This window comes from Pelobates fuscus, chromosome 2, assembly GCF_036172605.1.
Source record: "Pelobates fuscus isolate aPelFus1 chromosome 2, aPelFus1.pri, whole genome shotgun sequence".
NCBI classification, from domain to species: Eukaryota; Metazoa; Chordata; class Amphibia; order Anura; family Pelobatidae; genus Pelobates; species Pelobates fuscus.
Genome location: NC_086318.1, coordinates 39,338,724 through 39,355,522, shown reverse-complemented (window position 1 = coordinate 39,355,522; position 16,799 = coordinate 39,338,724). Strand labels below are relative to the sequence as shown.

General features: G+C 36.7%; 1 protein-coding gene across 1 annotated transcript in view; it reads left to right on the top strand.

Moving 5' to 3' along the window:
- Nucleotides 1–16,799, top strand: part of PKHD1 (PKHD1 ciliary IPT domain containing fibrocystin/polyductin) — a 557,030-nt gene that overhangs the window by 238,049 nt on the left and 302,182 nt on the right. The window contains exons 41-45 of the mRNA XM_063441645.1: nucleotides 2,745–2,878; nucleotides 8,153–8,265; nucleotides 9,298–9,397; nucleotides 9,793–9,927; nucleotides 14,618–14,750. Coding sequence (XP_063297715.1) covers nucleotides 2,745–2,878; nucleotides 8,153–8,265; nucleotides 9,298–9,397; nucleotides 9,793–9,927; nucleotides 14,618–14,750 — 615 coding nt within the window. The remainder of the gene's footprint in view (nucleotides 1–2,744; nucleotides 2,879–8,152; nucleotides 8,266–9,297; nucleotides 9,398–9,792; nucleotides 9,928–14,617; nucleotides 14,751–16,799) is intronic.

Below are 16,799 nucleotides of genomic sequence, written 5' to 3'. Positions count from 1 at the left end.
GGGTGGGGGCTGGGGGGGAGGACGGTAGGTCCCCTCCACCATTATTATCTAGGGCCCCCACCCACTGCTCAGGGGTGGGGGCCGGGGAGAGGACAGTAGATCTCCCCCCCTCTCTTTATTTAGGGCCCCCACCCACCGCTCAGGGGTGGGGGCCCTGGGGGGACAGTAGGTCCCCCGCTTATTGTTTTTTTAAGGCCCCCACCCACCGCTCAGGGGTGGGGGCAGGACGGTAGGTCCCCCCCACCATTCTTATCTAGGGGTGGGGGCCTACTTATTTTATGTGCTTTAAAGCACGTTATTCCAAACAATTTAGGAATGTTAGGTGATTTATGCCCTTTATGGATTAAAACCAGACTCTGCATCAACTATGTAATTTTCCATGGGAGTTTTGCCATGGTTCCCCCTCCGGCATGCCACAGTCCAGGTGTTAGTCCCCTTGAAACAACTTTTCCATCACTATTGTGGCCAGAAAGAGTCCCTGTGGGTTTTAAAATTCGCCTGTCTATTGAAGTCTATGGCGGTTCGCCCAGTTCGCCCGTTCGCGAACATTTGCGGAAGTTCGCGTCCGCCGTTCGCGAACCGAAAATGTTATGTTCGCGACATCACTATATAGTAGCAATGTAAGAATAAATGCGGGAAAGTATCTACCAAGCTTCAGTCAGTACCTTGGCTTTGTGGGAGTTACTGCAGGATGTTAAATGCAGAGCATGTTCCTATGAGTGAGTGAGTATGTGTGAGTAAGTATAAGTGTGAGATAAGGCCATGGCGTTGTGGGAGTTACTGTAGAATGTAAATGCAGAGCATTGCAATCGCTGTTCCTATGAGTGAGTATGAGTGTGAGATGAGGCCTTGGCATTGTGGGAGTTGCTGCAGGATGTTAATTGCAGAGCATCACAATCACTGTTCCTATGAGTGTGTATGAGTATGAGTGTGAGATGAGGCCTTGGCATTGTGGGAGTTGCTGCAGGATGATAATTGCAGAGCATCACAATCACTGTTCCTATGAGTGAGTATGAGTGTGAGATGAGGCCTAGACGTTGTGGGAGTTACTGCAGAATGTAAATGCAGAGCATCACAATCACTGTTCCTATGAGTGAGTATGAGTGTGAGATGAGGCCTAGACGTTGTGGGAGTTACTGCAGAATGTAAATGCAGAGCATCGCAATCGCTGTTCCTATGAGTGAGTATGAGTGTGAGATGAGACCCTGCTTAAAACTGATCTTAAATTTCAATTAAAATGCAAATACTACAATTTGTGAATAGGCTATCTCTTGATAACCAATTTTAATAAAATCACACGGCCTGGAAAGATGACATCAACAAATCGTATGCAGAGTAACAGGTCATTTAAACAGTAAAACACTTCTAAATGTCAATATGCCTCTTGCCAATATATCTAAAATAAACGTGATAAATGACATTGATCGCACATTTTGCTTAAGATGAGGAATCACAATACGTTTCACTTTAATGACTCCTTCTTCACATTTTGATAACTAATATGAATGAGTAGGGACAAGTTTTCATTCATGGGCTCCAAGTAAAATGAAACTTAACATTACTCAGGAATTACTCATGGCTGCATTTTTCATTGGGTAATCTATGTAGGTAGGTACCTCGATGGGGCAAATTAGCGTGACTATGTATTATTCTATATACGTATGTCCTATGTACCTTCTCTGAATAAATTTAATGTTATATATATATATACAACATTTAATATTCAATATGTATACATCCTATGCCTTTAATCCATGCCATATTATATGTAATCAATTTATTCAAATCCCATTTACTAAACAAAACCCTTAGTTAAATGAATACTTTGAAAAAAAGTATGTTACTGGTTTACATTTGTGTGAATTGTTTGGAATGTAAAGTGAAATTAAACTGAATTTAATTTCTTAGTCTACAGTAGCTGAATTGGAAACCTAGATGACCTGGATAATGTTCCTGGTTTGGCTTACTAAGAACCAACATTTAAAATTCACTTTGAATTCCTGACTATTTGCATGCTAATAATTAACCGTGTTTGTTACCTTACATTTTCCTGTTTTTCACTACATGAAAATGTATTCATTATTTCTGGTTTAAAGGGACACTATAGTAACCAAAACCTATTTAGCTTAATGAAGCAGTTTTGGTGTATAGATCATGCCCCTATAGTCTCACTTCTCAATTCTCTGCCATTTAGGAGTTAAATTACTTGTGTTTATTTTTATGCCGCCCTCACCATACCTCATCTGGCTGTGATTGACACAGGCTGCATGAATTTTCTTTTTTATATAAATTCTAAATTAAACAGACTATGCAATAAAGGAAGTTCAAACATGAGATGTCTCTTTATGGGAAGTGTTTAGGAAGGATGTCCAAGTCACATTACTAGGGCTGCATAAACAAAGAGATTTAACTCCGAAATGGCAGAGAGACTGCTTGGGCATCGTCTATATACCAAAACTGCTTCATTAAGTTAAAGTTGTGTTGGTACCTATAGTGTTGCTTCAAGTTTTCTCTCAATTTGTCTTGTTTATACACAATAGCAAGATCAAGACATGCAATGCTTATTTATTAGGTATTTGATTATTTTGATGAAAAATGAGCAACTACATGTGGCACCATTAGACCTTTCAAAAACACTTCTCACTGAATTATTCCCCAAACTGTGATCATATTCCTGACATGATGACGTTGCAGCTGGCAAGGTAAGTGGCATTCTTGTTTATAAAATTTTTTTGTTCTTTTAGGAGAATATCTAGAGGAAGGTATTGAGATCAAACGTAATCTACTGATACGAATACTGGGCACGGATGCTCTATCTAATATTGAAATGCTAGCACCTGCTGCTGTGTACATCAAGGCACCTTCTAACACCATAGAGGTAAGATCATAGTGATTCAATCATAGGCAAAATATAAATAATTAAAACTTTTTAAATAACTGGCTTTCATTCCTTATATGCTACACATATATCACATGTATTGCCTGACTGAGACCCTTTTTGTGCTACTGTTTTCTCCGCAGCATTAGATTATATTGGATCTGTTTATATGGTTTACCTGCTTATATCCCCCAGTCAACTGACTTTTCAACCACTTTCTTTTCTTAGATTAATGCCAAACCAACCATTAACTGTGTTTGTTGTAAGAGACTTCCCAACTCGCTCTACAGCTTCCCATCTTCTGTTAGCTGCTTACAGGGTTATTCAATAAAGTGAGAATTCAAAGTGGATTTCAATTGGAAGGCCCAAGTAGTGAAACTGGAATGTAATGTTTCCTGTTTGACAATTTATTTTCTCACATTAGTAGATAACCCTGTATATCTGATTGCCCTGTTTCAGGAATTAAAACTGTTTATAATTCCTGCTTACAGTTGAATGTGTCTGATATTCCTGGATAGACACCTAGAAAATGTGATGGTAACGTACAGAGATGAGAGGCCTATTGTGATATCCGGACAGATTTGAGCTGCACATTCTGCCACCTAGTGGCCCACTAATACTATGCTTGGCTTTTGCATGTGTTGTTAACCTGTAAATTCAAATGAATTGTGTAAGCCAAACTAAGAATTCAATTCTGGAGGATATCTTCTTTTATCCTATTATTTATCCGACCAATATGTATAATGCTGCAGTAGCAAAAAGCCAGAGGCTCTGAATCTATATTTTAAATCAAATGTACAAAGTGTCACGCAATGCAAAAACAATTTAATGTATATGTTACTCACCAATGCTTGATTCCTGTGTGTATGTATTTTGCTTGGAAGGATGGAGTGTATATAATGTATCAAATTGTAACAATGCTTAGGATGGATTTATTTTTAAAGTTAGTCATTTCTATAAACAAGCCCAGAGAGGCCATGTAGCTTTAATATATTTCCCATTTGTTATCTCAAGAAAACGACTAAAATATTGAAAATAAATGGCCTTTCTTGGCTTCCGTACTTCCAGGATAAGCTTGTTACAGCCATCTGGGTTTTTTTTTTTGGTTTAAATTAACTTTGTTTACCATGGAAAAGATCCTAGTATAAGGCAGTGTATGTATATTGTTGTATGTGTATATATTTATATACCTGTTACTACACTCCTGTACACTCCCTTTCCCTGCCTCCCAGAGCATTATTACAATCTCTTACCATGTTATAATTCCTACTTTTCTTAATCTCAAATTACTATGAAATAGTCAAATATAATATATATATATTTATTTTGAATGGAATTAAGTTGTGCTATTTTACCCCCTTCAGAGACATTAGGCCGATATTGTTCATAAAATAGTATTTTATTAACTTTTATCTGTCTTTTTCACTCATACTTTATTTGATTCTGTTGAATAAACCTATTGCAACTTTATCTCCCTGTTTAGTGGTAACTAATAGTATAATATATCCCAAAATTGCTCAATACAATGTAAACATAGTAGTTATAGATATGTAGGTTATACGTGTAAACATTTTGTATTTATTTAGCAGAATCAAACCTAGAATAATTATTTTACAGTTAAACAAAGATATACACATGTACTGATAATAATAAAATAAATAAAACAGTAATTATAAAACTTTATTTTATAGTTAGACATATGCAGGTAGGTATAACATTTGTTGAATAATTATAGCACATTGTGAGTGTTTTGCTCTTCAAATTAACTAGAAATATGTTCTTCCCTTTGTCCAATATTTTCCTGTGTTGATTGAATTGATCTAAAAAGAATGTGTAATCAAAGGCATGATGCTTAGTAGAATGCATAATGAAACGAGAGAACCTCAAACAAAATAAACATTCAATTGATGTAAAAAACATTTTTTAAAATGTTTTTATATATTTACTTCAATATATGCAGTACTTTTACATTGAATACATACCAGACAATGAAAAGTCTATTTGTCCGCTGTCCTAAAACTGTACCCAAGCTTCTCTGGTCCTGTGAATGTCTTTGCTCAGTTAGTGCTATGCTACTGAAGTTTATTCAGGTGAGATTTGATGTTCATACCAAGGTGTCCTCAGGCATTTATAGATTAGTAATTTCCTTCTAAAATTTAACTTGCATAAAACCCTATAATGCATTGAGTTCGGAACCAAATTGATTTCTACACAAATTCTCTGCTTGCCTAAACCTCTATCAATATTAAGGTGTGTGCCCATATGAATGAGATGATTTCATGATGAAGCATGCACAAAGTAAATGCCACAAGTAGAACTGCAATTTGGAAAATGGCATTAGGTAATTCTAGAGAGCGCCAATGCCTAAAGCAGAGGAGCTGATGTGGAAACTCACCGTGTAAATCACAAAGTTTGGTGAGCGTGTAGTTATTCTGCAGAGCGTTTTGTGGGATCCTTATACATCTACTAACCAAGGGCTATGCTGTCAATCACTGAGAACATCAACAGTCAAGCAAATTGTCCTCATAAATTGTGGCTAAAATAGAAATGCACGGTGCATGCTCGCTTATTGTTAGGTCATTGTAATGCGTGTAATGATGAAAGTATTTAACTTATTATATGCAAGAAGGAATCCTGCAAGAGCAAAGGCTTGGAAGCTAGTTATCATTTATTATTGTTTATCAGAACCTGTTCATAATGAAAAAAATGTGATCAAAGATTATGACATTACTCTTTGTCATTGGCCTGTTAACCATCGAGCTACTCATTCTGGGACTTTTCAGCATCAGACTGTTCATCACAGGGCCGTTACTTTTTGGAACGCTCAAAATAAGACTAGTTTAATGAGTGTACCATGTTACGGACTTTCTTCTATTCCCACTCTTTTTGCATATTCCCCCTTCACCTCCCTCATGCCCTCCCCATTTTTTTTCTACCTCACCACTACTTCCCACTGCTCTTCCCTTCTTACCCATCTCTCCGAGATCTTGGTGCGGGGAATGGCCCTTACTTGTGGAACACTATTTTGCACCTTTGAGAGATGAAATCTCATATTACGCCTAGTTTTTATTGCTACACTCTCTCCCGTTTGTACTTCATTGTGATCCTATCTATTGTCCATATGTTGTTGTGTCATACTGTGTTGTAATCTACCAAATAAGGGGAAAAAAATAAGAGAGCTCCTCACAAGATAATTTATGACCAGACTTATCATCATGGGACTACTCATTATCGAACTGCTCATCATCTGACTTCTTCTCATAGGACAACCCATAGCAGGACAATTCATTATTGGATGGACCATTACATACATCATTGATCATATGACTTATTTTTTATAGAATAAAGTTAATTCTCTACATGCACTATAATCGTAAGAGCCTACACAAGGTAAACAAATAAACTAATACATATTTGTTCACCAGATAAATAAGTAAAGTTTTTTATATTTTGGGAAGGGGTGGTAAAATATCAATTAGACTTGAGGATACGAATTTCCATCTCCACTATGTTTCTCTTGAGAAACACTTCATATAGCCCCTTTCTTAAAATATTTCGCTTATGAATGAGGGAGAGATTGTCTGTCTTTAGAGTAGTACAATCCCTGCAATTGTTTGTTCTTTGTCTTATGTCTGCACTGCATCATATGTTGGCACTGTGTAATTTCTGTCCCGTGTTATGTCTGTGTGTCAGGAATCTGCCATTTTGGTCCTGAATCGGCTTCTGTTTTTGACTTAGACATTATGGAATAACACTGCACTCTGACATTGTGATACATAAGGGCATTAGCTTTAACTATGCTTGTTACTATATTTGGAAGCACCCCTCGAATCTAGCAACACAATATCATCTATTCTATAGACTTGGATTTCACATATTGTTTTAATCCACCCTACTTGTATACATACATATATTTTTCACTTTATATATTAATCTTTAACACTATACAGCTTTGCAGTTTGCTCTTTGTATTGTACATGAATAAAGGGTTGCATTTCTTTCTAAGTGCGTAAATGAGTTCTCCATGTCTTTACTGCTAGATCTACTTTCCTTGAAAAGCACGGAGAATATTAAAAGATGAAGCGAGCATCATATATACATTTAATATGCAGTGCATACTGGTGTAAGGTGAAAAAAACAAAATGTTACATAGGGAATATTCACATTTATATACATATATTTAATGCACTATTCCTCATTTTTATGTTGTAGTAAAACATGTACCATTGATAGGACATATCTTAGTATAATTTCAGGCATGGTTTAAGGGCTTCCTAATGTGATGGATCCTGTCAACATCAACAGGTCCCACATTACATCTGGCTCAAATGACCAACAGTGTCAGTAGAATAAGGGGCAATAGTAAAACCCCAATATATTTATGTATATCTCAATGTCATGTTTTATTTCTCCTGGATATATTGTTTCACGCATTACAGCTTAATTGGTTGTACTTCATCTTACAGTACCAGAGCTAGTACCTGATATGCTAAAGTGTGATGTGTATCAAGATACTCAACCATTTTTGTTTCTGTGTGTGCTGTTTGGCCACCTAGTTCATGTATGTATTTTTGGATATCTGGTACACATGTTTTTAATTTCTACTGGAGTTTAGCAAACATATAATTCAACAGCAGTGCCATCCTTTTTCAATGCTAGCAGTATTGATATGCTGTTTTGTAACCATCTGGGTGAAGAATCATCTAGTACCGAGTCCTGTGTACCACCATCTTGGTTCAGATACAGTGGTTTCTAATGCTTGGTCTGCTGCAACCATATAGAGAAGAGCTCTCCTTTATTGTTATCATGCTTGTGTCTCTGTAGTTTTACCAATTCTAATTGATTTTGATTTTGATTGGCCAATTTAGAAGGTGCTCATTTACTCCCCTTGTTGAGGTTATCATCAGGATTAAAATATTTAACCATTGTCAATCTTTGTTTGACCAGTTTTGATTGTGATGGACAGTTCCCTAATCATAAATTTTATGAACAGTTCTATGATGAACAAATATTCCTGTACCTATGATAAATTAAGAGCTACTTACACTGGGCTTTTTTCGGCCTCTTCCAATGTGACTGTTGTGGTACAAATGCATAGTAACCATTGTATAAGGTTTAAAGTAGTATTTAGATGCAAGGTATCCATGTAGCTATTGCAACTGTAATACTTTAACATTTTGATTGGCAGTTTGGCTAGTTTATGTGTTTGCTCTATTAACAAATAATGTTTCCACATATTCTAACCACAGTCATCAGTTATGTTATTATTTGTAGGATAATATTGCATGGAATGCTGGGTATGGATTCTTCTATCACCTTTCACCTGATGGCCCCTCCGTGGCACCTCTGCAGTCATTCAGAAAAAATACAGCTGTATCATGTCTGAGGTGAGTATTCAATACTAGTTCATATTTAGCTTGAAATATAATGGTGGACTCAAACATGAACAGACTTGAGCATTAGCAACTGCTTGGTGATCTCACAAGCCCCCAAGAAATGTGGTGGTACAATTGCTGTTTCAAATTGAGATACCAGTGAACAAGGATTGACATAAGTAGAAGGCATTTAAAGGTACATGGCACAGAATTAAGAACCACGACCAAAGGTCTGTGGCAAAGGTTGGATGTTTTCAAATCCATGAGGCAGATGCAGACTAGCACTACTGACACTGGACATAGATGTGAGTACAAGAGCATAAGAATAACTAAGTCTGGAACTTACTTGGAGTAGTCGTAGGGGTGTTGCGCTTAAATGTCTATTGCCAGTGTGTAGACGAAATAGAAGGAGCTTCCTGTATGTAGGAATTTACTTCCATGTGTCCTCACTTAGTGATCAGTTTAAACTGACATGTGCACATGGTAGTAAGATTGATGTGTGATCTCACTGGTCTCTGGAGCAGAGCAATGATGAGCCAAGACAATTAATTGATAGAAGGGACATACACCCCAGGTCTCACATACATTAGACTTTTGAGATTAACCACAAATGAGGTTATATATAAAGAAGTAGAGATACAATGACAGGATCGATCGAAGACTAACCATATAGCATTAAACTTGTATCCTAGCTAGAAAGCCATACCTATTAAGGTAACCCTACTTTGAAATCTTATATTTTTACTAAACCAAAAAATGTAAATAATGGAATAATGGAACTGTTTTGGGCTTCTCTAAACCTTTTTTTATTGAAAACGAGAGAGAGATACAATGTGAAATATGGAAAATAGGATGGAAAGGAAATCTTAGAGATGGAAAAGATGGAAAGACAAAAGACTAAAGAAATATGTGAAAAACAGATAATGATAATAATGCTACAAAATAGAAGAAACAATATCTAAACTATAAAATTACGGACATTCCTTGGATCCAGTATTTAGTAAGCAATGGTTTATGTAGCTAACTATATTTTTCTCTGTATAGATATGGATTGTGGTTGTACCCAGATTACCAACCTCCAGATAATGAGCCTAAAGCTGTATTCCAAGGCTTCTCTGCCTGGAGGAGTGGAGGTGGAGCTCAGGTATTGTAAAATCCACGCTCTATTAATAATTGCCTTCAATTAAAGACATCTTATATTGTTACGTTCTGGCACTCGCTTCGCAAACTGCTAATGTTTACTGCAAATCTCCAAATGTCTGCAGCAAATTGGCAGATAAAAAAAACAGAAAGGAATGAGAGCTGTTTACGGAAATCCTACAAAGAAATTAGGAAAATGGCATCCCTCCTAAATGGCGAAGATTAAGATACTTTAGTGTTGCAAACAATCTGGTTAAATGATTCAAATTCTCATTTCTGGCTTTGCTTGCAGTTTAAACAAAAGAATGATTGGCTACAGTTCAAAACAGCATTAGAAAAGATTAGTAGTGACTAACGATAGCAAAGCAACTTAACCGTTTGTGTTTCTTTCCAATGTAGATATCAAGATGTGGAAATGTCTGTTTTAAAGAATTTAATATTTTTTCTTGCAAAGATTTTGGAATTAATATCATTGAAAGTACAGTAAATACTGAGATTTGCGATAGTTTATTGCTTGGCCACCTTGATAAGAAGGTAAGTTGCGAAATACAATCTTTTCAGTATGAGTTAGCAGGCATAAATAACCTTTGACAATTCTTCTAGCACCAAGCAATCCGCCACACTGTTGCTATATAAACAAAAAAAATAAAGAAACACTTCCGTGATAGCTCTAAGCTCTAGAAGAAAATTTGATAAAGTTAGATTCAAAGGTTCCATTAAACTCATGTCTCAATCCCTCAGCATGTTTAATAACTGGGAAAAAAAGGATTTTATTGGCTTTACTAATAATAACAGTCTGTTTTCTGTCCCGGAGCATATAGGTGATGACTAGACCTATATCTTATTATTTTGAATTCTCTAGAGGTTTGTACAATATACAAAATCTTGAAGATAAACAAAGTATACTGAATATAGACTGCTAGCATTGGGAGATGTCTTTATTGAATTCTGTCTAGTTTGGTAAACTTAACGTAGTTTTTGTTCGACAACTAAAGTAAGTTTGTTGGTTTATAGTAATAGGTAGTTCATTAATGTCATTTCAGGGTGTAATCTCTTTTTTAAGGCTATTGTAATTCTTTGAAATAACAGAAAATCTCTTCAGACATTCCTGAACTGTTTCCTTTCAAAATATAAATAGCACACAGTGTGTTTCAAATTAATCTGAATGCCTAATACTACATTATCTTATCAGATGCACTCATTCGGGGTCATTCACTACAAGTAAGCATTGTCAGGAATTTACAATTTTAGGTGAAAAATATTATTTCTAGCATTTATACAGTGTCAACATATTTCACAGTGTTTTACAATTATAGAAAAGGGATATTGGAAGGCCCTGCTAAACAAGCTTACAATCTATGAGGATTTAAGGTAGACAAATATATAACATTCGGTGTCCTGCCCAAGGACACTTATTGGATAAGGTGGCCTGACTTGGATTTGAACCTGGGTTTCTAAAGTTCTAAAGCAGTGACATCACCACTGCTCTACCAGATGGCAAAAAAATGATTTGAAAGCATAGATGACTTGGATAATTTTTCCAAGTCAGTTATTTTTGCCCCCACTATTCACATGTTAGTATAAATAATTTTATTGGACACAGGATAGGATTCTTATCTAGAGAGTGAACTATAATTTTTTGTTTTATATAAGTAATATTTTTGCCCAAAAGTATAATTTGGACATAACCTCTACAGGAAATGGGGACACCTCAGATATGTTGGACTTCTGCGCCCCTAAATCTGTACCATTGGACTTACAAAGCATTATGGGTGTTTGAATAGAACATATGGCAGTCAACATTTTATCTTTTTTATTTCTCACACATATGAAAATGAAGCTAGATAAAGCAAAATAAAAAACCTTACATTTTTGAGGGCAGACCAATGGGCAGTACACCCAGTCAATGTAGTTGGAACTGGTGTGCCATTCTGCATTGGGTTGCCACCTTTCTATGTTAAAGTTGAAGCCTCTGCTTGTGATATGGCCGGCAGGCCCAGTAGTATTAGAAATGTTGGGTCATCGGATGAGTCAAAGTGAGGAGCTCATCCCCATATTTCGCCAGAAGGGATCCCTCCACTCCCCAACGATCTTTCTTCTAAGGTGTTTAATTTTTTTTTTTCATTGAAATTCCTTTAAAACTGTAGGGAGGGGACAATTGGTATTACTCCAAACATGTTTTTCTCCATAATCAGAAATCATTAGTGGGGTGTATTCAGTAGGGAATTATTTACAATTAAATAGGTAGTCACAACAGTTAGACTAAAGCAATTAAACAGGAAAAAAAACTAAGCTGGATACTTTTTCCAATTCAGCTTGTTTTTGTTATTTTTTCTTTTATTCCATTAATATTTTATACACAGGTAAAATTATATATAATTATCTCAATTTCCTGGATTAGTGAATGCATTCGAGTGTTTCTGGCATGTGATCTCTTTTCCTGACTTCTGCTTGTTTTATAAGAATTCATACATAACTGACCTAATTGTAGAAATTGTGACTTGAAATGAATTGTTTTTAAACAAGCTGTTCTATTTCATATTATGAATAACTCCAATATTGCCTGGAAAATGTAATATCAAATACTCATCTCCGCTACAACCAAAAGATGTAATTGGGTATGATGGTGTACATTTGAGCAAAACCACATTGGAGTTCCACGTCCCCAACCAGCCTAAATAACATCCTGAAAACAATCTCTAAAGCTTAGATGAAGCCTAAAATATGTAGAAGCCAGTAACAAAGTATATAAACAAAAGTTTGTTAAAAACAAAAATTACAGAAATCTCAACATTAAATAAGAAAAATATAGGACACATTATTTGTGTCACTGTCAAAATACATTGAATAGACTCTGTTAAATAAAATATAGTATTCCTAATTGCCTCTTATCCCCCCAGCATGAATCCATAGCCATACTCCAAAGTCTATTCTCTATTTCTATTTCTTTCTTTGCTCTCCCCAAACCCATATTTTTAGCTAACAGTTAATACACCTACTTCATACGTAGCTAACCACAGAGAATAGACACAGATCTTCAGCAGAGCGTAGGGCCTGGTTGGGACATACTTGTGTATCAATGAGGATAGGTAGGTAAGCGCAGCTTTATGTAGAGATTTGTAAGCAAGCACCAAATTCTTAAATTGAGACCTATATCGTATGGGAAGCTATTGTAAGGACTGACAAAGGGGGGTGGTGTGGGTGGTGCAGGCAGATAGGAAGATGAGCCTCACCACTGCGTTCATTATAGTCTGTAACGGGGCAAGTTCGGAACATATAAGACCACAGAGAAGTAGAATGCAGATACATGTCTGTTAGTCCACCTATTGCACAGTGCTACTGAACTTGTTTGCGCTGTATAAATAATAATAATAATAACAACGAACCGCTCTCCATTTCTGATCCAAACCTTCCTAAGATTATGTAAACTCCCCAAGCCATTTTTTCAATGATCGTTCTCCACCAAACCCTATGTCAGCACTATTTACCCCTGAATCTGTATTCCAATCTGATTTCCTTCCTTATACGTCTCAGACCCCTGCTTTCACATGGCATGGACCCCCAACGGTGGAGCAGAGTTAAGAGTCACATTTATGTCTTTCCTAAACCTGGAATAAAAAATATTTATTAAACGATAGTAATGGTACTAAATAATAATTAACGCATATTAATATAAACGCTGATCAATTATCATCATCATTTTTAATTATACTTTTATTAATTTTGGGTAGGTACCCATTTTTCCTTGTACTTACAATACACACATCTTACTAGTCGTAGGTAAAACATACATTTTCTATATCCATGTACTTTGTGCTATCATAAAAATAATCTCTCTGGCTAATGAAATAAAGTTGCAATAATTAATTCATGTAAGATGAACATATTTATTGCTATTTTCCATTGACGGTTTATTTTCAGAGCAGAGGAGCCTAGAATAGATAGGATTCTATGCAGCAGTTATTGTTTCATGGGATCTGAATGAAGCAGCTCGCAGATTGTGCAAGCTTCACACCTTGGGGAAATGACACATTTTGCTGCGAGTTTTGCCAGGGGTTCAATTATAATTGTTATTATCTCTGTTATCTCATAATAACATCCCCTGTGTGATAATTTGCATCTTAATTTATGTAACTCTCCCATTAATAAGGATGTCTAGTTTGCATCAATTAAATAGCGGTAAAAATTTACTCTCCCCCCCTCCCCCTTTTTAGTTAGGTAACCTGATTTTCCTTCTCAATAAACATCTATATTACAAGGGTTTGAATAAATATCATATTTTCTACGTGTTTCGTGCATAATAATTCTATGGACCACCTGAATGAACCTATTACTTACTAAATTATTTAATATCTGAAATAGAGGCATATCATATTTTTATTATTATTATTATCAGCGTTTATATAGTCCCAGAATATTCAGCAGCGCTTTTTACTTTAAATGCGGGGATATAACAAATATCAACTAGTGAGCAAACTATTACAACTGTCAGCAGGAAACAAGTGATTATTGGGGACCCTGCTTGAACGAGCTTACAATAACATATATATATATAGTCACACAGAGTATAATACATCTTATACCGCATGGTTTAGTGAATATAGTGAGAGAGATATAATACTTCCATTTATAGCATAAATTACACAAATCAGGAATTACTGCACTATGCACTATGTAACAGTAAATGTAGTTTTGAAATAAAGTCAACAATCAGAAAAACAAGGAATGGAGAGCTACACACACATTTAGTATTCAATACATACATTTAGCATTTAGTATCTTTCCCTATTCCCTGGAAATTTGTCTTTCTCTATCTCCCCTGTGGAGAGGCTGTGATGTGGCTAACTATGCATTCCTTAGTAGGGGACATGTAGAAGAGCAGACCTTATTATAGACTTTATGTATTCACATGCATGCAAGTGACTGTCACATGTTCTGTCTATGCACAGTCACAATTTTGAGAAGTTTGTTTTACGGCACACTAATGGATGTTGATTAGAATTTTCCTCACATCTACAAAAGAAGAAATATTTTCATCACTTAAAATATGTAGATCATTCCCGTAATTTTTTAATGTTTTTAAAACTCATAGAAATTGCAAAAGTATAATTTTTTTTTCCATGCACCTTATTAAAATGCAACATGTTAATAACAGTTTTTGTGTAGAAAGGACTGTTAGACACTCAGATAACCACAATCCATTTGTTTCCTCTTGTTTCCATAGACTGGTTGTATGAATACTGGCATAAAAACTCCAAAAAGGTTTCAGTCTTTACTCACTAATATAACCTTCATGAACTTTGACCATGCGATGTGCAGCGCCATAGAACCCTGTTCAGGGTGTTCCTTAGGACAAGGTAAGGTCATATATTATCATACCTCCTAAGTTTCACTATTTAGGAGGAACAGTCCATTTTTGGGCCAAAATTCATCTGTCCCTCTTTTCTATCCTAATGCCAACCCTTCTTTTCTAGAAGCTCCATATTGTGAATGTAAATAAGATACAATGTTCTTGTTCTAAATTACATTTTCGTTTTATCAATTGTTATTAGTAAGTCCCCTAAAATTTCTCAGACTAGCTCACCCCTGACCACAACCCTACTCACACCACTCAAATTAAAGTATCCCTCTTTGTCCATTTAAAATGTTGGGATGTTTGTTTTATAAAACATTTCACAATTATAATCATTGTGTTTTCAGTAGGATTTTTGTGTTTATAAGCATGTTTCCACTAAAATAATATAAGCTATGTAAATGTAACAGACACATTATGGTTCAAACGCAAACGAGGCACAGGTACCAGGGGTTGCTGGTATTATGCAAATATCACATTGACAAATATCACCTTGACGTGTGATATATCCAGAGAAATGAATACAAACATCTCAGGTGAAAAGTCTATTTTCAATGTACACATGCCCTCATATAATCTCAGTACGTAATGTGTGTGTGTTGTGTGATGGCTGTATGTAATATGTATCTGTGTTGTGTGCTGACTATCACCTTGGTCACCTGAAAGGTAATCTAGCTCTTGTACAGAGCAATGTTTCAAGCATTAACCTGTCTTTATCAAGCTATTTATGAAGCTTTGTAAAGACTGGTTAGCAGTTGAAAGGTTGCTCTGTGTCTAGGACACTGAGGAATTGAAAATGTGCTGGAGTATTTTTCAATTGTGCTAGCCTATGGTCTTTTCAAAATAGTAGGAAACAATTGTCCATTTTTTTTTTAATAAAAGTAGTTAGGCCCTGCAATTAGGTTAAGAAAACTCTGATTGGCTGGTTTAAGCCAATCAGAGCGCTCTTTGTCATTTTACACAGCGTGGGAAAACTCCAAAGAACTTTCCCACGCGTGTAAAATGACACAGAGCACTGTGATTGGATGGATTTCAAGCCATCCAATCACAGTGCTCTGTGTCATTTTACACGCGTGGGAAAGTTCTTTGGAATTTTCCCACACTGTGTAAAATGACAAAGAGCACTCTGATTGGCTTAAACCAGCCAATCAGAGTGTTCTTAGCTTAATTGCAGGGCGTGGCAAGGCTTTATAAGCCTTCCCCCGCCCTGCAGAGCTCAGTCTGCGCGGAGGGTTAACAAGGGTTAACAAGGGCACCCCCCCTCCCTTTGTATTTAGGGCCCCCACAATAGCTTAATTTTAGGGCCCCCACCCACCGCTCAGGGGTGGGGGCCGGGGGGCGGAGGACAGTAGGCCCCCCCCCCCCCTCATTATCATTATGGCCCCCACCCGAACCCAGAGGTGGGGGCCCGGGGGGGGGGGGGAGGAGAGTAGGTCTTCAACCACTATTGTGGGTTTTAAAATTCGCCTGACTATTGAAGGCTATGGCGGTTCGCACGGTTCGCCGGTTCGCGAACATTTGCGGACGTTTGCGTCCGCCGTTCGCGAACCGAAAATTTTATGTTCGCGACATCACTACTGGGGAGCAATGCATAAAAGCAGAGTCCCTGTCATTAAACTTCAGTTCTACCTATCATACTGTGTGTCGTCCAGTAATTGGGAAAGGTGATGGGATATTATTGGATTGCATTGCTGACTGTGCTGGATATTCTCTGGGATTTACTACTTGTTCCTGCATCCTCTGGATATACTGGTGGAGTTAAGCTGTGAGAAATCAGCTCTCCGCTACAGTGTATAATAACATTTAATGCCACACTTCCAGGCCTGTTTGACCAAACAACAATTTTAATGAATTCTCACAAAACCATCAGAGAGGAAAGTTAGAAAATATGTCACATCCCGAGGTTTAACCCCTTAAGACCAGAGGGTGTACAATTACGTCCTTTTTTAAGCGGCTCTAAACACCGCCGGGCGTAATTGTACGCCCTCCGTTTTTTTTTTTACTTACCCGGTCACCGGCGATCCCACGCCGGCGATCGCAGTTGGGGGGACTC